General features: G+C 33.5%; 1 protein-coding gene across 2 annotated transcripts in view; it reads left to right on the top strand.

Annotated features, from left to right (window-relative positions):
- LOC110819648 (ABC transporter C family member 2-like) overlaps positions 1–21,005 on the top strand; it is a 42,445-nt gene that overhangs the window by 11,186 nt on the left and 10,254 nt on the right. For both annotated transcript variants that reach the window (XM_088211260.1, XM_088211261.1), the window contains 6 exons: positions 9,718–9,792; positions 10,551–10,658; positions 18,061–18,195; positions 18,781–18,887; positions 18,996–19,089; positions 19,685–19,852. In XM_088211260.1, coding sequence (XP_088067386.1) covers positions 9,718–9,792; positions 10,551–10,658; positions 18,061–18,195; positions 18,781–18,887; positions 18,996–19,089; positions 19,685–19,852 — 687 coding nt within the window. The remainder of the gene's footprint in view (positions 1–9,717; positions 9,793–10,550; positions 10,659–18,060; positions 18,196–18,780; positions 18,888–18,995; positions 19,090–19,684; positions 19,853–21,005) is intronic.

The raw sequence follows: 21,005 nt of genomic DNA, 5'->3' as shown, positions 1-21,005 counted from the left end.
CCCTAATCCTAAAAAAAGGCGGGTCTAGGAAAGCATTCGATCTGGGGCCAATAAGCCTTATGACGAGTGTCTACAAAGTTATAGTAAAAATTCTATCTCTTAGATTTAGTGATTCTCTTGATAAGACAATATCCATTAATTAGAGTGCTTTTGTGGGGGATAGACAGATCCTAAACGCATCTCCAGTGGTTAACAAGATTGTGGAGCGTACTAGGAGATCAATGGGGAAAGACAGCTCTAAAACCAGACTTTGAGAAGGTGTATGATTGGGTGAATTAAATATTTCTTGATAAGGTAATGGAGAGAAAAGGATTCAAGATTAGATGGAGAAAATGGATACAGGGATGTCTAACTACATTTTGTCTTGTAGTGCTAGTTAACAAGAAACCACAGGAATGAGTGAGTGCTCTAAAGGATTGAGACAAGGGGATCATTTATTCCAATTTCTTTTCACTCGTGTGGTTGATGTTCAGAGAATAATATCCAAGGTTGAGAGTAGGGGATATGTTAAGGGCATGAGGGTAGGAAGGGGACAATGTTGAGGTGTCGTACCTTTAGTTCGCTAATGACATAATTCTATTTCTGTTGCATGATAATGAGTCTACCTCCAAGGTTTTAATTCTCATTTAGGTTTTTGAAATCATTTCGAGTCTAAAAATAAATCTAAGCAAGAGTGAACTGATTGGAATTAACGTGTAGGAGGTCACTATTGATGAATTAGTGACAGATATAGGCTCCAACTAATTAGAGTGGCCATTCATCTACCTTGGTGTCCCTTTGCGCGGCAACTCGAATAGTAGACACTTTTGGGAAAGGGTTGAGAACAAAATTGCTAAGCTACTAAAGAGTTGGAAGAGTAGCCTTTTCACTTTAAGATCCTTGGAGGGTTAGCAGATAGGATAGAGGATCACATAAGGAAGTTCCTTTGGATGGTTAGGATGTCACTGTATAAAGGTGTACTTATGATCATATTTCTTATAAAGCCATTTCCTAGGTATACCCTCTTTTTCTTTCTCATACCCAAATCAACGTGGGAAATGGCTCCACCTTGATATTTTGGGAAGATTGTCAGTTGGGTAATCAATCATTAGCAGCCAAATTCAAGGATGTACTGGCTTTCCACAAGACCTAGAGCTCTCATATCCTTTCAAGATAGGGAGACCCTAGGCATATCAACCCTGGTAAACATCTTGGCACCTATTACTATTTCTCCCCAGCCTAAACGAATACTATGGATCTTGGATACATTTGTCTTTTTTACATGTAGATCCTTATTTAGTTACTTCACAGATAATCCCATCGACCATTCTATGCCTGTTGCTAAAGAATTTTGGAAAGTTCTTGTTCCTACTAAGGTGAAACTTTTTGCGTGGAGGGCGACTCATCAAAAGCTTAACACAAACAATCTGCTCCAAATCTACCGTCCTGTTCGTGCTCTTTCTCTTGATATTTGTGTTTTGTGCTTCCGAGAGGGAGAGACTAATGCACATTTGTTCCTTCATTGTGAGCCAACTTGAAAATTGTGGAATGATGTGCTTAAGCTATTTAGTTGTCTTTTGACTGTGCCTGCTACTGTGAATAACTTCCTCTACACCTCATTAAAGGGGAAGAGATTAGGATTGTGGTAGGGGGCGTTGTTTACTGGGCGTTGGTGTATATAACTGATGTAAAACTTGAGAATTTTTAATAATAGGATCTCTTCTAATTGCTAGATGTGGGAGAGGGGTGACCTTTTTGGCATCCATTTGGACCAAAGCTCATAGTTTATTTTCAGATATTTGCGTCACTGATCTCCATCGTCATTGGGATATTTTTATATACAACTCGTAGCTTTTCTACTATTTGTTTGTTTCGTTTTATCACTTATATCTTCTTTGCATGTTTGGGTTTTTTATTTGTATCTTTGGTAAGGATTAGTTTTCCTCCCTAGCCATACTTTTCCTTATCATCTTAATATTATTTTCTTCTTTTATCAAAATACATAAATAAATAAAAGAACTTCTATTCCTTTTTATTCGATTCATGGTAATTTATGGGACACCCTTCACTTCTTCTAATGTTTTTAAAATAAGATGACTTGTGTATTTTATTAATGACTATTCTTGTCTTACACGATATTTTTTTTGCTCAAAGATAAGTACGAAATTGACATTGTCCTTCTAAACATTTACTCTATGTTCAGAAATTTTTTTGGTGCATTATAAAGAGATTTAAGATGGACAATGCTTGAGGCTATTTCAATCAAATCTTAATCCTATTTTTTTAAAAAAGTTATTATACATGAATGTTTGTGTGTTTATACTCCCACAACAAAACTGGTTCACAGAACCATTTTTTTGAAATCACCTGAGCCTTTTTGTTTCAGAAAAATGTACCTAAATTCTTTTGGGAAAATATTGTACTTGCAATCAACATCTCATAAATCGATTACTTTCTAAAGTTTTGGGATTCAAGATCCTCATGAACCCTCTATCCACATACTATCCTAACTTACATACAATAAATCATCTTGTTCGTAGGATATTCAAGTTTGTCTTTTTTGTCCATGTTCACAATTCAAGAGAAATTAAATTTCAAGACTTTGAAGGGTGTCTTTATTGGGTATACCACAACTCAAAAAGCTTCCATGTCATGAAGAATGTCTTGTTCCATGAGCATGAGTCCTACTTTAAGCAGACGGGAGCAAGAAGATTTTTTCTTCTCTATTTTCTGATTTTTCAGTTGATACAAAAGATTGAATTTATAGAGTTTTACATTCCTATTTTATTTTCTTAATTTTAAGAGTAAATGACTACACAATCAAAAACAATAACTTCTAAAATTTACAGTAATAAATTCTAAAAATATGTAGTAATAACTAATAAAAATATGCAGTAATAAATTTTAAATATATACAGTAATAATTTTAAAGATATGCAGTCAACTTTTGATTTTTTTCATATATTTGTACACCAACTCCCAAGTTGGTGCACAAATATTGATCATACCCAACTTGTCAAATGAAGGATTTAAACTTTGGTCTGAAATGCCCATTAGTAAAAATGTCACTTGTTTGTTGCTCAAAAGTCACAAACGACATTCAAATAACTCTATTTTTCAATTTTTCTTTAATGAAATACCTATCAATCTCAATGTGTTTCGTATGATCATGTTGAACTGGGTTGTGAGCAATGTTTATAGTTGATTTGTTATTACAAAATAGTCTCATAGGTGCTTCTACATCTAAACTTAGTTTTTCAAGTACTCTTTTATTCCATAATATCTCACAAACTCCATTTGCTATAACTCTTTACTCAACTTCTATACTATTTCTAGCAATCACACTTTATTTCTTACTTTGTCAAGTAACTAGATTTCTCCATAAGAACGTACAGTAGATAGAGGTTGATCGTCTATCTGAAATTGAACCTGCCTAATTTGCATCCGTGAAGACTTGTATACTCCTTTTATTATTTTTCTTGAACAACAACCCCCTTTCTGGTGTATTTTTTAAATGTTTGAGAATCTTGTATACAACTTCCAGAAGTTCTTCATAAGGTGAGTACATATATTGACTCATAATAGTAACCGCAAAGGCGACATCAAGTCTTGTATGAGACAAATAAATGAATTTTCCTACAAAACGTTGTATTTACCTTTATCAACTGGAACTTTATTTGGAGTATTTCTCAACTTTTGATTAGGATCCATGGGTGTATATCTTGGTTTGCAATTGTTCATGCCCATCTTCTCTAATAAGTCGAGAACATACTTTCTTTGACCCATAGATTCTCATCTTTGACCTTACAATTTTTATATCAAGGAAGTAGTATAAAGGCCTCAAATTCTTAATTTCAAATTTTGAGACAAGATATTTCTTCAATCTACAGATCTCATCATCATCACTCCCTATAAATATTATATCATTCACTTATACAATTTAGACAACCATCATTCCATCACTAGTGTGTTTCACAAAATTGTATGATCAGATTGTCCTTAAGTATACCATTCTTTTTTAACAAAATTGGTAAATCTCTCGAATCAAACTCGAGGAGACTGCTTTAGTTCATATAATGATTTCTTCAACTTACAGATTTTTTCTCTAAACTTCTCTTCAAAGGCAGGTAGCGGATCCATATATACTTCCTTTTCTAGTTCTCCATTGAGGAATGCATTTTTAACATCTGATTGAAACAATAACCACTTTAAATTCACAAGTACAGAGAATAACACTCGAATAGTATTCAGTTTGGCAACAAGGACAAACATCTCCTGATATTCAACTCTATAGGTATGCGTAAATGCTTTTGTTATTAATCTTGTTTTATAATGTTTTAAGGATCCATATGAGTTGAAGTTTACAATGAAAATCCATTTGCACCCAACAATCAATTTTCCTTCAGGCAAACAAGTCATCTCCCACGTACCGTCCTTCTCTAGGGCCTCAATTTCTTCAAAAACAACTTTTTTCCATTTAGAAACATTTAGTGCTTCCTGTATAGATTTAGATATATCCACACTTGATAATTTTGAGACAAAAGTATGGGAAGATGATGATAGGTTCTTATAAGATACAGAATTTGATAGAGGGTGTTGAGTACATAATTGTGTTCTTTTTCTAGGAGCGGTAGGGAGGTCTAGAGGGTCAGTGTGCACTTGTTGAATGAGAAAAAACTCAGACTCTACAGATTCAGAGATTGTACCTGATTTTTTGGATCCTGATATCGGATCAGATTTTTGGTTTTGAGGAGACATAGATTCATCTTTCTTACTTTGAATTGGGTTTTTTTTAGTGTAAGTTTTTTTGAACAATATTTCATTATTGAAATGTGCATAATCCATTGTCTTAGTGTTAGTTTTATGTTCAGCCAATAAGGTGGGCCCCCTGTTTTACTTATCCAAGATATCAAGATTAAAGGTTACAGTTTCACTATTTGTATAATCATCAAAATGTTTTTTAATTTTTTCATTTTCAAACACCGAGTCTTAATTTCTTCCTCCCCTTGAAGAGGACTAAAAAAGTTTTGGAACGCAAAGAAGGTGCTTATTTTTTGTGAGGGAGAATATTCTAAAAAAACACATTTGATTGCTCGTAAATCTAGCTTATCTCTATTATGATTATGTATATGAATGAATGCAACACATCCGCAGATTCTTAATGGTAAATTTGAGGTTAGTCAAGATATTGGAAATTATTTTTTAAAAATTATCAGATATGTTTAAAATTTCAAAACTTTATGGCATCCTCTTGATAAGATAATGTAGTTGTTGATCAATAAGAACTGCCTCCCCCCATAAATATTTAGGTACATTAGTAGTAAATATTAGAGACTTACCTACTTTTATAAGGTGTTTGTTTTTTCTTTCCACTATCTCATTTTGTTGAGAAGTATCATTGCAAGAGCTGTGATGAACAATTCTTTTCTTTTAAGAAAAAGACCCTAAAATTTATTAAAATATTCATTTCCATTGTCACTCCTGAAATGCTCAAATTTTTGTTTGGAATTAGGTTTCAACCATATTATAAAATTTTTTAAACACATTTTCTGATTCAGATTTTTCTTTAAGTAGATATATTCAACTCAGACATGTATGATCATCAATAAATGTTATAAACATTTTTTTTCGGAGTTGGTTAATGTCATAGAAAGTCCCCAAACATCACTATGAATAAGAGAAAAATGCGCAGATGGTTTATATCGTTGAGTAGGAAAAGATGCACGATGATGTTTAGCTAATTGGTAAATGTCACATTGAAGTGATGGTAAATCATTATTACGAAACAAGTTTGAAAACAAATATTTTAAATATTGAAAGCTAGGATGACCTAACCTATGGTGCCATACCATTATTTCATCATAAGTAGAATTAAAATATACTCCAAGACTTGAGGATTTCGGTTGCTCACACAAGAAGTTTTCATCATTAAAGTAATAGGGACCTCCATGTTCTCTAGCATTGCCAATTATCATTCCCGTATTTAGATCCTGAAATTCAAAACAGTTTGAAAAAAATTTAACACAGCACCTTAAGTAACGAATTATTTTATTGACAGACAAAAGCTTATAGGAAAAGTTTGAAATGTGAATGACATCATGAAGAACAAAAGTATTAGAAATGACAATTGACCCTTTCCAAACAATTGTTAAAAGTGAGTCATTGACGATCTTAATTTTTTTATTGCTTGCACAAGGATTATAAGAAGAAAACAATTTGGAATAATCTCATGTGATTTGTAGCACCTGAATTTATCATTCATGGACAAAAAGGAATAGTTGACACATTAAAGACAATAGCTTGAAGATAATTATTTTTATGGGCTAAGGAACAAGAGAAAGGTACAGGATTAAAGAATTATGTAGACTTAAAAAATCCATACGGTTATTCTAACTATTCCTTACTGAATGAAGGTTTTGCATCAACAACTTCTCTGTTCCTATTCTGCTCAATGGTGGAGTGGAAGACCTTTTTGAAATTGATGTTGCCTATCCTCACTGTTCCAGGCACGGAGGTTTGCGCCATCACAAAAAAAAACTGAATAGAAAAGAGAATGCTAGAAAAAAATGTATTTAGGTCATGCTAGTTAAGCCATGGCTCTCATGGAAGCAGAGGGAGAAGGAGGATTTTTTCTTCTTTATTTTCTGGTTTTTCAATTGGTATAAAAGGCTGAATTTATAAAATTTTACATTCTTATTTTATCTTCTTAATTTTAGAAGTAAATAACTGCACAATCAATAACTCCTAAAAATTACAGTAATAAATACTAAAGATATGCAGTAATAACTATTATAAATATGCAATAATAAATTTTAAAAATATACAGTAATAATTTTAAATATATGCAGTCAACTTCTGATTCTTTTCATATATTTTTACAAGTTCAATAGAGGAAAATAAGAATTTTGTCTTTAAATTGCAGTATTACCTACATTTAATCAAGATTCTTTACTTTGTTCTCATGAACTTAACTTAATGTCTGAAGATCTTCTTGAATTAGAACTCGATATTGTCTCTGAGAACGTAAGATTTGACAAAGGTAAGGTGTCTTCAAGGAAGAAGATAATCATTCCAAAATCTGTGTAAGTCCTTGAATTCAACTTAAATTTCTAGAACGAGGTAACAAATTCTGATTATTCGTTGCAAGGGAACTAAGAAGTTGATGTGAGTAACCTTGAACAAGATATAACTAAAGCTATCGGGAAAAGTACAAGAGAATCCATAAAAAGATCCTTATATCCACTCTCAAATTTTGTATCATTTAAGAAGTTCTCATCATCCTACAAGACCTTTCTTGTTAACCTAAACACCATCACTATTCTTACTTTCCTATTTGAGGCATGATCCAGTAGAAAAAAAAAAAAAAACAAATGGTGAATGTGGAACTGGAAGCACTGGGGAGAACAAGACTTGGGAACCAGTAAATTTACCAATAGGTAAAAAGTTGGTGGACTGTAAATGGGCATTTATGGTAAACTAATTAATAGATGAATGAATAGAAGGATACAAGACAAGACTGGTAGTAAAAGGATGCATTCAATTGTATGGAATCAATAGCGAAAAAATATTTGCTCCAATTACAAAGATGAATATGATGAGAATCCAATTAACCTAACCACCATCATTAATCTTACTTTCTTATTCGAGGAATGATCCAATGAGACAAAGAAGCAAACTGTGAATGTGGAATTAGAAGCACTAGGAAGAACAAGACTCGAGGGTTAGTGACATTACTAGTAGGTAAAAAGTTGATGGACTATAAATGGGTATATATAGTAAACTAAAGATTAGATAAATCAATAGAAGAGTACAAAATAAGACTAATAGCAAGATGCTACATGGAATCGTATGGAATTGACAATCAGGAAACATTTGTTTCCAGTTGCAAAGATGAATATGATAAGAATCTAATTACATTAGTTGTTAATGTTTATTGTGAATTGCACTTCATGTCAAAAATGCATTTATGCATGATGATATAGAGGAATATATATCTATGGATATTCCATCGTGTCACGGAGAGAACTTGACTAATTGTAGCATGTGTAAACTTTAAGAAGGCCTTGTATGGACTTTAGTAATCACTACGAGCATGGTTTGACAAATTTACAAGAGTTATGATAGTCATGGGATGCAAATAGAGCCAAAGAGGTCATATATTGTTCATTAAGCAATCTTTAGGGAAAGTTACTAGCTTTCTAGTTTGTGTGGATGACACAGTGGTGACGGGAGATGATGGTGTAGAGAAACAACAAGTAAATTAGTGCCTACACAATGAACTTGAGATCAAAGCACTAGGAGAGAGAGAGAGAGAGAGAGAGAGAGAGAGAGAGAGAGAGAGAGAGAGAGGGGGGTGTTAGATAACAATATAAGTCAAACCTGCCATTGCATAATTGCCAATGAAAATCCCAAAAGAACCAATTATTCTTACCCCATGATAATGCTATGCATATCAATCTTGTAAGCAGTTAACACGTCGATTAAATATCTGAGCATTATAAAACATTGTTTTTTAACTTTCTTTATAATCTTGACACAGTGCTCCATCTCACATTTTGTGGAAAGTGAAAATTGGAAGACATTGCAAAGTTGTCTCTCAACATTTTTTTGGTGTTTTATCAAACTTGAAAGAGCAATCATTATTATTTTCTCCATTATTATGAGGCTTGGATATTACGGGCTAGATTTTTTGTTGTTTGGGGATGAGTGGGTGTGTCCTCCTATTCTAGAGGTATCTCTTCTACCGTATGGGCCACTGGGACGAATAAGGAGCATAGGTTGTTACCTAGGGGGCTTATTTTGTTGGTTTATGAGTCATGTGTTTGGAACAAGCATCATTTTCAAATGCATAACATGGTCCGAGACTGGTGTATTTATTTTGCTTTGCTTTGGGCTAAAGCCTGTGTTTTTTCAAGGGTTTGTTTCTAGGGATTGGATACCTATTCTAGAGGTATCTCTTCTACCGTATGGGCCACTGGGATGAATAAGGAGCATAGATTGTTACCTAGGAGGCTTATTTTGTTGGTTTATGAGTCATGTGTTTGGAACAAGCATCATTTTCAAATGCATAACATGGTCCGAGACTGGTGTATTTATTTTGCTTTGCTTTGGGCTAAAGCCTGTGTTTTTTCAAGGGTTTGTTTCTAGGGATTGGATTATTTTGTCTTAAGGTTTTCTAGTAAGTTTTTGCATCTCTTGTTTGTTGTTTTGGGTGAAGAATATTCTTTCTCTCCTGTTACATACATCTTCTTTCTCTTCAATGAAGTTTTTCTTTTATCAAAACAAAAACAAAATCTGCATAATGTTCTAACTATAAACTAAATTCTTAGGAATAAGTGCCTCCCAACTCTATGCTTAGTTTTCTTTACACGAGAGAAACAGCTCAAGAGTGAGAGAACAAACCCGACATCATAAAGAGTGGAAACAACTTAATCCCAAAGTTGTGGCTTCTATGGGCAAAACAATATAGTTATTAGTCTCATAGCATGAGAATATAATACAAAAGTGTCAGGGAAAAGAGCTCTATTCAGATGATTCTTCTAGCACAAATCTTTTCTCACTGTTGGAATTTCATTTGTTTACCATCATTGCACTTATTTTTTAACTTGACTTCTCTGCATCTTCAAATTATTTGTTGCTGTCTAAGTTTATATCTTTGTTCTCTAGCTTGCATACAGTTATTGTATGATTTTCTACACCAAGACTGACAAAGTTTCTGATTGGTTGCGACTGATTCAGGTATTTGGGGTGTTATGTGAAGCCCAGTATTTCCAGAATGTCATGCGAGTTGGTTACCGGCTTAGGTCTACTCTGGTAGTTTGACCTTTTTATTTATTTATCTGCTTGTGCTTAGGCCTTAATTTCATATTTTGTTCAAACTTAACTAGCGTAATAATTTTTTGTCAATAAGGAGATAATCATGTCCATTTTAACAGTCACTGCATATTATCTTTTATTTTTTGATTAAGGTCCAATGCATATACTCTTTTCTTTTTTTCTTAAGGTGTGAACAGGCATTTGGGGGATGGGGCAGCTTTGGTAGATCACAACACTAATCCATTTCTCATTAGTAAAACTTTTCTTGGTGACCATCAAATTATAGCCTAGAATTCAATGAATTGAAGTTTGTTTTTTTCGTTATGTCTTGTTTCTTATTTGGTTTGAGAGGAAGAAAGTGATAAACTAAAAAAGTTAGGATATGATGATCAGTGAAAGTTCTTCTCAAATCAGATCAATGAAGGTATTTGTTTCCTACCAAATTTTGCCAATTTGGGGGAATTGAACCTGAAAGTTTGAAGAGGTATGGGGAGTATTGGGTTCCATCTGTTCTTGTTGCTTTATTTAAATGGCAGTTCAGACGTGTTCCTTGTAATCCCTCTGTTCTATATTCAGTCATTTCTTGTGTGACCTTCCATTCAGATAACCTATTAGTTCCATTGTAGGCTGCTAAGCTACTAGCTAGGATTGCAATTAATTTCAGTAAAATCAAGTTTATAATGTTTTACTTAGAAAATTCACCTTTTCTTTCTTCAGCTTTAATATTCCCTTCTCTCTAATATTTTTGTTTGTAGGTTGCTGCTGTATTCCGCAAATCTCTACGGCTAACTCATGAGGGTCGTAAGAACTTTCAGTCTGGCAAAATAACCAACTTGATGACAACCGATGCTGAAGCACTTCAGGCACGTTCTTGAATTAACTTTTTGTTTTTGGTTTGGGGGGGGGCTTGGGAGTCTGGGTGTATTGTACAGCTCGTTGACATGAGATTTTCATGTAAAATCAGTTGTTTCAAGAATATGTTTTTTTTTGGACTCTAGCTACTTTCTTGTTTAGGATTAATTTCATAATTTATGAGAAATATGGATTTTCTTAAGATTTTCTCTGATTTCATCTTTGTAGAAGCATGCATATTGCTTGTGAATGGTTTATGCAGGCATCTCTAGTTTGATTTTCAAACAAGACCTATTTTGTAGGAATGAATAATGTTTTAGTTTAGAGTTCCTCATTTCCAACTTTTTTTACAATTAGATGGTGGAAGTATTCATATTCTAGAAGTCTTGTGAGTTCTTTTTTATAAAAAAGTTGAATTTGATACACTTAGGATAAGAATGTTTAAGATTGTCGAAAAAATGTTTTTAAAGCGTAGAATGTTTCAGACTACTTAAAGTAGTTAAATTCTTATTCTAGAATAAGATTACGAGTTTAAAAGGAAATGCTGACCGCAAGGAATACACTATTATTATTTATAAAAATTAATAGAAAAATATATATCTATTACAAATATTTTATTATTTTTGTTCTTATATTTATATATTGTTAGTTTTAAGATATATAAAGAGAGTAATTAGAGTTAGAAAAAAAATAAGAATCTTAGGAATTAGGATTGCAATGCTTATTTTTATATTTTTAAAATCACTTTTAAGAAACTAATATGCATCTTGGCTTTTTGTTTACTATACATGAATGTAGGAGTATGATTGCTTAAAACTATATATAAGGACGAAATAAGAAATCTCAAACATCCTCCACGTTTGGCTGTTGGTTTGTATATTAGGTAGGGTAGGGTATAATAAATTAATAATGGCTAAGGTTTCTATCTTACCATATGTCTTTGGTGATAAGATAAATAAATGTACAATATAGCACAAAAACCATGTTAATCTCTTAATTCATATTTATAATTATTTGTGGATAGTGTTAGTGGTGGTGGTAATGACTTCAATAGTGGTGGATAAGTGACAGTAGTAGTGATTGTAACAAAAGCGATGTTGACGACATTGGTGACAAGGTGACAATAGTAGGGGCAGTGAAGATGGCCTTTACAGCGGTGGTGGCACCAAGAGTGGTACCGGGGGCAGTTATGGTAGTGCTAGGTGACGATTGGAACAACGACAATGGTAGTAATGGTAGTGATTGCCATAACATTGATAATGTTGGCGGCGAGAAAACAATGAAAATGACAAAAATTGGGTAGCTATAATGATTGTAGTAGTAGTAGTAACGAAGTTGATATTAGTAGTGGCATAAACTATGGTAGTAATAACAATGGTGGTAGAAACTATGAAAGCAACAACAGTAGTGGTGACAGTAGTGAAAGTGACAAAGATGGTGGGGGTGCAACAACGTGGATGTGGTGGCTATGATGACAATAATTGTGGTAGTGATATTGGCAGTGGTCACGACTATGGGGCTAGCGGCAGGTGAGGTTCTTGTTATTATAATTGTCAAGGTATAGAGACGGAAGAAAAAAGTTAGAAAAGAAACTTTAGTCTTTTAGGACTATTTAGGTGGTATTGCTCATTTACCTTTGTGAAGAATAGTTAAAATGTGTATTTCATTGAATATCATATCCTATAAATGCAGGTTTTTTATAATAGAAAAGAAAATATATAATTTATTACATTAGAGTGCATTTTACTTTTATTTCTTTTTATTTAATTTACATGAAATACACTTTCTTTAACATTTTTTTGAGATAAATCTTTAAACTCTTCATCAAGCTGGAGAATATATATTATCCATTCTCAGTTTGCCAATGATAGCCTAGAATATTTAACTACTCAAGCATTTAGTCAACGTAGCTAGTAGCTGTAAACTGGTCAGTACGTATGGAATACATATTAGGTCACTGCCAAGTTTCTCTTTGATAAAGTTTTTATCGATCTTGATATGATTGATTTGGTCATATTGTACCTGATTATGTGCAATATTTATAATTGATTTGTTTTCATAGCACAGGCGTATAAGACTCCCCCTCTTGATTCTTATATCTTATAAAATTTTTCTTATTCATAATAGTTGATATATCTCTTGGATCATTGTTCGAAAGTCTATTTTGCACATAATCTAGCAACTATATTTTTGTTTTACGCATCCAGATAACTAGGTTATCTTCTAGGAAGTTACAATAACTTGTGGTAGATCTTCTGTCTACCAGTAACCCTACATAATCTACATCTGTATAGACTTTTAGAGGCAATCTATCATTCTTTCTGAATATAATTCTTTTTTTAGGTAACCTTTTTAGTTAATGCAATGCTTTATAGGTTTTCTGTAACTTTTTTAGGGTTTTGCATGACTGACTTATGAGACTTATTGCATAAGTGATATCTGATTCTTTATGGGACAAATATATCAATCTCCCAACTAATATCTGGTACATTTCCTTATCTACTGGTATATTTTTTGCTTCTCCTAATTTATGAATGAGATTAATAGGAGTATTAGCTTGGTTTATATGCTAGTTTGCTACTATCTTTTGACTGATCATGAATGTGTTTCTGCTAAAAAATGAATTTCCCAAATTTTGGGAGGGCGGCTTCGTTTCTAAGGAAATACTTCAACTTATTTTATACCTCTCAAATCTTTCATCTTCCTTATATTTGATTGTAAACACCTACTTGAATCTTACAAGTTTTTTTTTTTGTGTAGGTCCACTATTTCTTATGTCTGGTTTTTCTCTAGTGTTTGCATTTCTATGTTTGTAGTATTTTTATATTTTTCACAAGATAATACCTCAGGTATGGTGTTAGGAATAGACTTAGTATTTAAACTTATAAGAAAAGTTTTATGGGATTGTAAGTACTTATCAAATAATACAAACTGTGAGATAAGATTAAGATATTAGTGCGTTCTCTGGTACTTTTACGAAATACAATAAACATATAATTATCAGATTGTATAAGTTTTACAGGATTTCGTTTCAAGATCAAGGTTGGATGTTTAGATCGACTTAAGCTTAGAACTCATATTCTTCCTCATTATATACACTTGCCTGAACCTAAGATCAGTCATAGTCTCTCGAGTGGGTGATTTTAGTGGGTTCTGAAGGCATTCTTGTGGTGGTAATGTTGGAGTGCGTGGCAAAAACGGTATGGTGAAGTTAGTTAAGAGATCTGTATTCTTATCTTTCAATGTAGGTATCTGCTGAATATATGGTCTAGTAAAATATGATTTTTGTTCAATAAATGTGACATCTGTGGACAAGTGGACATATGGTAATATTTGTACCTTTTTTAAAAGAGGAGTATTCCACAAATACACATTTCAGGAATAGAGATCAAGTTTTCCTCTTTGATAGAAATGAATATGAATAAAGTTAACACACTCAAATACCCGAGGGACCATATGATTTGTAAACTAATTTCTAGGTAAAACTTGGAAACTGCTTCTAGAGAGCTTTTGAAGTCTAGAACATTGGAGGGAAGCTGCTAATAATTAGGTGGCAGTGAGGACTTTTTAGTGCCAATATTGTTGTTGGAAGTGATTTTGGAAGAGGAAGACTCTAGTAGTGGCTAGAAGGTGACTATTCTTATATTTTCTACTTTGTTTTATTGTGGAGTGTGATCCAAAATGATTTATAAATTCTTGGTGAAGAATGATGAAAGTATATGGTAAAAAAAGTCTTTGGTGTTGTCGGTTCAATATCTTTCTGTGCAGATTCCAAATTGGGTCTTTATCATGTTGCGAAATTGGGTATTATATGTTTAATATCATATTTGGTTTTGAGTAAAAAAAAAGCCAAGTGATTCTAGTGTAGTTGTCAATTAATGATCACAAATCATCAAATCCCATAAAATATTAAGTGTTTGAATCAATCTCCAAATACCACTATGCATTAATAAAAAATGAACTAAACTTCTTTTATTACTAATAGGAAATGTTACACGTTTATGTTTAGCAAACTCACATATGTTGCATTGTAAATCTCTGTAATGTAAATTTTTAAATAAGAAGGAAAATATAAGATTTAAAATGGTAAATGATGGGTGCCGAAATTCTTTGTGGTAGTGTCAAAACTTGTGTTTAGGGTCGGTAATAACAGTTGAGAAAGATATCTCATGTGCATCCAATTAGTAGAATACATTTCTGGTTTTAGTATGTTCAATCATTTTCTTTGAGTTCTAATCCTAAAAGTCATGGTAAAAAGAGACAAAGGTTACTTTTTAGTTCAAATCTTGTGATAACCTATTGACTGACATAAGATTAATATACAGTTTGAGAACATTTAACACATTTTTAGGATTTGAGTATGACTAAGCTTAATGTTGTCCTTAATCGCAATGGTATTGGGAGAACTATTTGCAATGATAATTTTCTTACTTGGATAAGAAACATATGTATGAAAGTGTTTACAAGTATTGTTCATATGATCAATGGCTCCTAGTTTACAATTTATGAATTTTCAAATAGTTTATTTGAAGCATTCGTATTATGTGAAAAGAAAAACATAGTTAAGCGCTTTACTACGCCTGTGCCTGTTGTTTCTCAAGATCCTCCAATCAACTTTTGCCAGTCGTTCAATTTTAGCCCTTAAGCAGTGAGATCAGCATATTTTGCTTCCTCCTGCTGGTTGACCACATGAAAATGTTTGGGAATTTTCTGGGGAATAGTTTTGTTTCCCCATTCATTGCTGGAGGTATTGGGATTGTCATGCAGTTTTCTACATTTTCCTTTGGTATGTATGGGTTTCTTGTAAAAAATGCAACAAAGATTATCCTTGTTATCCGCTACAGATAACGAGTTCTTAGTCAGACTCAGTTCCTTTTTTTGTTGGTGAAATCTGGAGCCTCATGAGACTATGGCCGAGTGGTTCTAGCATGATCCTTTTCCTGCTCTCCTCTGCAGTTACACTGAAAATTACCTCATTGAGGGGTCGTATTCCTCATTTCCTAAGATTTGAATCCTTACTTGATCATATTCAGGATTTAGTTCTGACAGAAACTAATAGGCAAAATGTTTTTCCACAAATTTGTTTTGGCAGAGTGTATTTTTGCTGCAATCATGTTAAAACATGGTACTGGTCTAGTTCCTGCCGTCATTTTTTTACAGTAAATTTATTGACTGACCTGTTTCATTACTTGGTGGAACATGTCTTTATGGTCAGGTTATAAATCTGTTTTGCATCCTTGATAATAGAGTAGGTCTCATTGATTGCATCCGAGACTCATTTTATTGTAGACAAAACATCACGGTCTTACTGATTTTTGGAGCCATGGAACTTTAGAGCCATGGGATGATCATTGAATCATCTTCCTTCCAAGCATCAAAGGTTGGGCCTTTGAGTTTTGGTCAGGTATCCAGAAAATGATTGAGCTTATCTTTCCCTTGAGGGCGGTCCAGATTAATTGAGACTAGCTCAAATAATCTTTACATGTGAGATGATAGGTAGCCTGAATGGGCTGAAATTCACTGTTATTCTACGTGGAACTTTTCATATGGGAGTTTGTTCCAGTGATTTGGGATGTTACCTCCTACGTCTTCTAAGAGTTGTAGGATTATTAAGATCAAATATAAAAATTACAGGAAGAGTCTAAAGGACTAGACGGAAAGGAATCACTCCTGTTGGAGGCTGGTTGAGTGAGTGGGACAGAGGTGGACGGAAAGGTGGAGGCGCAAGGACAGCTAGGTAGAGGCTGGTTGAGTGCATGGAATAGAGGTGGATGGAAAAGTAGAGGCCCGCGATGCAAGGGAGTCACAGCTGGTTGTGCTTGCGACTGATTTGTGTGTGGCAGAGGAGGTTGGACATGCGGCTGAGTCAGAGAGAGGCTCTGTAAGTGCAGTTCTAGCAATTGGCGACTGAGCAGCTCCATTTGGCTGCTTCTGATAACACAGGTTAGGGGCTAGGGCTGGCTTATGGTGGAACCAGTGATTGGAAGCTGCATGGCTGGACTGCATGCAGATAGAGGCTGGATGCGCGGGTGGACAGAGTTGTGTGCTACTGGAGGTGCGGTTGGAGAGTTTTAGAGCCGGTGATGAAGGCTGGTCTTGGTGTTGGTGGCCGTTAATAAAGACTGGCCCCTTAGGGTTATATTAATTTGGCAACGAAGGTTGATGAGGATTCGTGAAGGAGGCTTAAGTTTTTCTTTTTTTCCTTAGATCTCTGATACTATGTGAAGAATGGTTGAAATGTGTAATTTTACTGTATTTTATTGAATATTATAACTCTATCTATACAGATTTTTTAGAATAGAAAAGAAAATAAACAATTACTACATAAAATATATTTTATCATTGTACCCTTTAACCTAATTTACATAAAATAAATTTTCTTTAACAATCTCTTGACTACCACTATTCACCATTATCCCACCCATTAAAAAATTTTCTCCTAAGCATTTAGTATAAGGTAAAGAGTATTGGCTGTTTTTAACGAACAAGTGATGTTTGGCCACTAGGATGGAATCAATGTTTGAAGGGAAAGGAATAAGATTCTCAATTATGTAATTATTAGAAATACTCAACTCAGCTCCACATTAGTTTCCAGATTAGTTTGTGAAATAATTTGGTTGATATAGTCAATTATCCAAAAAATTTAAGTTTATAGAAAATGTAGTGCAGAACAAGAAGATCCTAGAATGCATGTAGTTCAGCACTGTGGCGTACTGTACTTATTAGGAACTATTAAAAATATTCTGATTGTTAGTTTATGATTTTTATTTCCTATTCAGTTAAAAGTTTTATTTTGTTATTTTAGGTCTTTATCAGGTTTTAGAAACAATTTAGAAGTGGATGAGTTATTTTGACATTATTTCCTAGACTGCTTAAATTGTGGTTGTACAACCTGTGATTTTTGTTAATTTTTTTTTCCTATCTTTTCTGAGCCCTATTCTGCTGTGGAATGTGAAAGTGACATAAGTTTATTACTTATATTTGACAAAATCCTATCACTAGCAACTATATACCTACCTTAGTACATATATAAGAAGCGATATGATTCCAGCCACAGGTTAATGGGCTTCTGGATCTGTTTCTAATAATGTAGTTAGCTTTTTGAAGAAATAGAACTAGGAGCTTGGAAATTATTATCAAATTCTGTGCAATTAAATGGCTTCTAATTGCTTGTCTTCGTAATAGATGATTGTTTGATACATGAAATCAAGTAACTGATTGAAGAAGTGAGCAATAATTCACTTGCATTATTACTTAGAAATGCACCCAGTTATGTTGTAAGTTACAAGTTTAGGGATCTTTGACTAAAAAGAGTTGGTTGCATCTATAAGAATATAACCATTCTAGCAAAATTTGTAGATGTAAAATGAGTTGATTTTCTACTAATCTGAGTATTCATTTTTTTTTTAACAGCAAGTATGCCAGTCGCTTCACACTTTGTGGTCAGCTCCATTTCGTATAACTGTGTCGCTGTTTCTTTTATATGAGGAATTGGGTGTTTCTTCTCTTCTTGGTGCAGTTCTACTTGTCCTTTTGTTCCCCATACAGGTATGAGTAATTTTCTCTTGCATTAATATCCTTTTTTCCAAATATTGGATTAGTTTCTCCATGGGGTTTTTCTCTAATTCATTTGGTTAGCTTAAGGTAACCTAAAACTTACTTAATCACTCTTTGTGTATCTGCACTTATGAGGAGGAGACATTGCTTTCAGACATGTATATGTTTGATGGGAATGGATAACCTCGGATCTGACCTAGTTTAAGAATCAAAATCTGTCAGGAACAAGAAAAGCTAAGAAAACTCTAAAACTCAGGGGGGTTAATATTATTAAAATTTTTGGTATTTACTAATGGTTTTTTTTAGAAGAAGTATTTACAAAAGGTTTACTTGAGAACATGTGAACTCAAGCCTCTTGTAGGTCCTAGTAGAGTGACTTGAAGCTTATCTTTGGACTTTATTTTAAAGATTAAACTGATTCGGCACAAAATGGGATTGTCTTTAGTGCTATTTGGTGAATTAAATTTCATTGTTTGTTGTAGACAAAATTGTGGGCCATTTGCTTCATGTACGTCCTGATTGGCTGCTCATAAAATTGGTCTGATTTATCAATTTTCTTTGTCCTTTCTTGAACAGACTGTCATTATAAGCAGAATGCAGAAATGGTCTAAGGAGGGGTTGCAGCGTACAGACAAAAGAATTGGCCTTATGAATGAGATCTTAGCTGCCATGGACACTGTGAAGTATGATAAATATCATAAGAAATTCTCTCACTCTCTGATACTCTCGATCTATTTTAGAATAAGCCTTATTTGATGACTATTTTCATTTTCCATTTTGAAAATTTGCAGATGCTATGCATGGGAGAACAGTTTCCAATCTAAAGTTCAGTGTGTCAGGAACGAGGAGTTGTCATGGTTCCGCAAAGCATTGCTATTGGGATCGGTATGGCACAGAGCAAGATTTTTTTGGAGTTTGTTTGTTTGTGCATTGCACTCTTGATATAATGCTGATATGTTAGCTTGGCATCCAGTGACTATGGATCATTTCTCCCCGTGATATATTTGAAGATAACCAATGTATTGTGCAAATCTGTTCAGTGGCCAGTATCTAGCTTTTGTATGTAATATTGGTGTCCCATGCATGCTTTTTTGAGGTAAAAGAAGCATCATACACATGCACATGGATTTAGTTGCTATCATTTTTTTTCCTAAATTTTATCTATCACGGGAGCAGTTAATCTTACCTAACTATCATTGATGAAAATTTTCTCTGCATGCGAAAAAATCATATGAACTTGTCCTCTTAGGCAGTTGCAATTGTTGATATCTGAAAGTCAAGTTTACAACTGATTAATTAGATATTTTTTGGTTGAATATCTTGGATATTGAAGAGAAGTTCTTTCTATACTTAAGACTAAGTTGATATATTTTATATTATGTGCGAGTCTTTCATGCTTTTATCGAACATGGGCCATCTGTCATAACTGCTTTTCTAGTAATTATTTTTGCTGACCATTTCATGTTTTTTTTTGGTGCAGTTAAACAGTTTTATTCTAAACAGCATTCCTGTTGTTGTCACTGTTGTTTCATTTGGTATGTTCACTTTGCTTGGAGGAGATCTAACACCTGCAAGGGCATTCACGTCTCTTTCACTGTTCGCGGTGCTTCGGTTTCCCTTATTTATGCTTCCTAATATTATAACTCAGGTTGCTTTCTTTGCCCTTCTATACTTTCGTTTTTTTTTTCTTGTAATGGGATCTTGCTTCTTTCAGAAACATTATAGATAAACCTTATGCATGTAGATAGCATGAATGTCCATTTTTTATAGTTTCAGTTTTTGCTTCTTTTTCTGTTATATTCTGTGGTTATATTATGTACTTTCTGCTATAACGAACACATATTTTCTTTCCTGGTTGGCCAAAATCAGAAGCATATATATGTGAACGTGCATATATTGGCCTTAAGACCAACGCTATACCATTGATATGTATGTCTTTAAGTGTATTGCCTGTCAATATGTACTCCACACTTCTTATTTTTTTTTAAAAAGTGTATTCACGTGGCAACCTCCTGCTCAGTTTTCTTTCTTCCCAGCAACTCTGATGCAAACAAGAGCATCAATCAGATCTATACCTCTTTTTATTTTCTCTTTCTTTTCTTTTGGTGCCTGGGACATGTCATTTTCCTATCATTTCATGTGTAAATGATGGTGATTATGTGATAATTCATTAAGATGTTGAGTATTATGTTTTGTCAAAAAGTCTTTAATGGAATACTAAGACTAGAGATTTATTATATCTAAGAAAGTTTTATTTGTTTAGACAAATTCATTGAGATGTTGAGTATTATGTTTTGTCAAAAAGTCTTTAATGGAATATTAAGATTAAAGTTTTATTATAGATAAGAAAGGTTTATTTGTTTTGACACAGTTATTTTCCCATATGGAGGAAAACAAATTCTTACTGGCTACTTTGATTTGGAATCCTAACACCAATTTAGATTTTATTAACTCTTCGAGATGGTGCGACTCCCTCAAAGATTAAAATATTTGTCTGGACCACAGTTCTTAATTAGATTAACAATGATTACTTGCTTCAGGTGACTTCTATTTCTCTTGGTATTTATGTGATGTGTTCTAAGGAGTTGGAGACTAATAGTCATCAGTTCCTGCATTGCAAAGGTGCCTAATTAAATTTAGGGTAAGTTATTGACCTCTTCGTGCAGAGTTGGGTGTTTCCGCCCAATTTTCTGATGTTTTTCTCTGCCTATTTGAGGGGTTGAGTTAAGCATGAAAGAGCATAAATGCTTTGAAGAGCTGCTCTATCTGCTGGTTGTTGGATTCTGTGGCTGAGTGAAATG

The sequence above is a fragment of the Carica papaya genome, chromosome 9 (genome assembly GCF_054855325.1).
Source record: "Carica papaya isolate Zhongbai chromosome 9, ASM5485532v1, whole genome shotgun sequence".
Classification (NCBI taxonomy): domain Eukaryota; kingdom Viridiplantae; phylum Streptophyta; class Magnoliopsida; order Brassicales; family Caricaceae; genus Carica; species Carica papaya.
The sequence above is the reverse complement of the archived record's forward strand: the minus strand, read 5'-3'. Positions and strand labels throughout refer to the sequence as shown.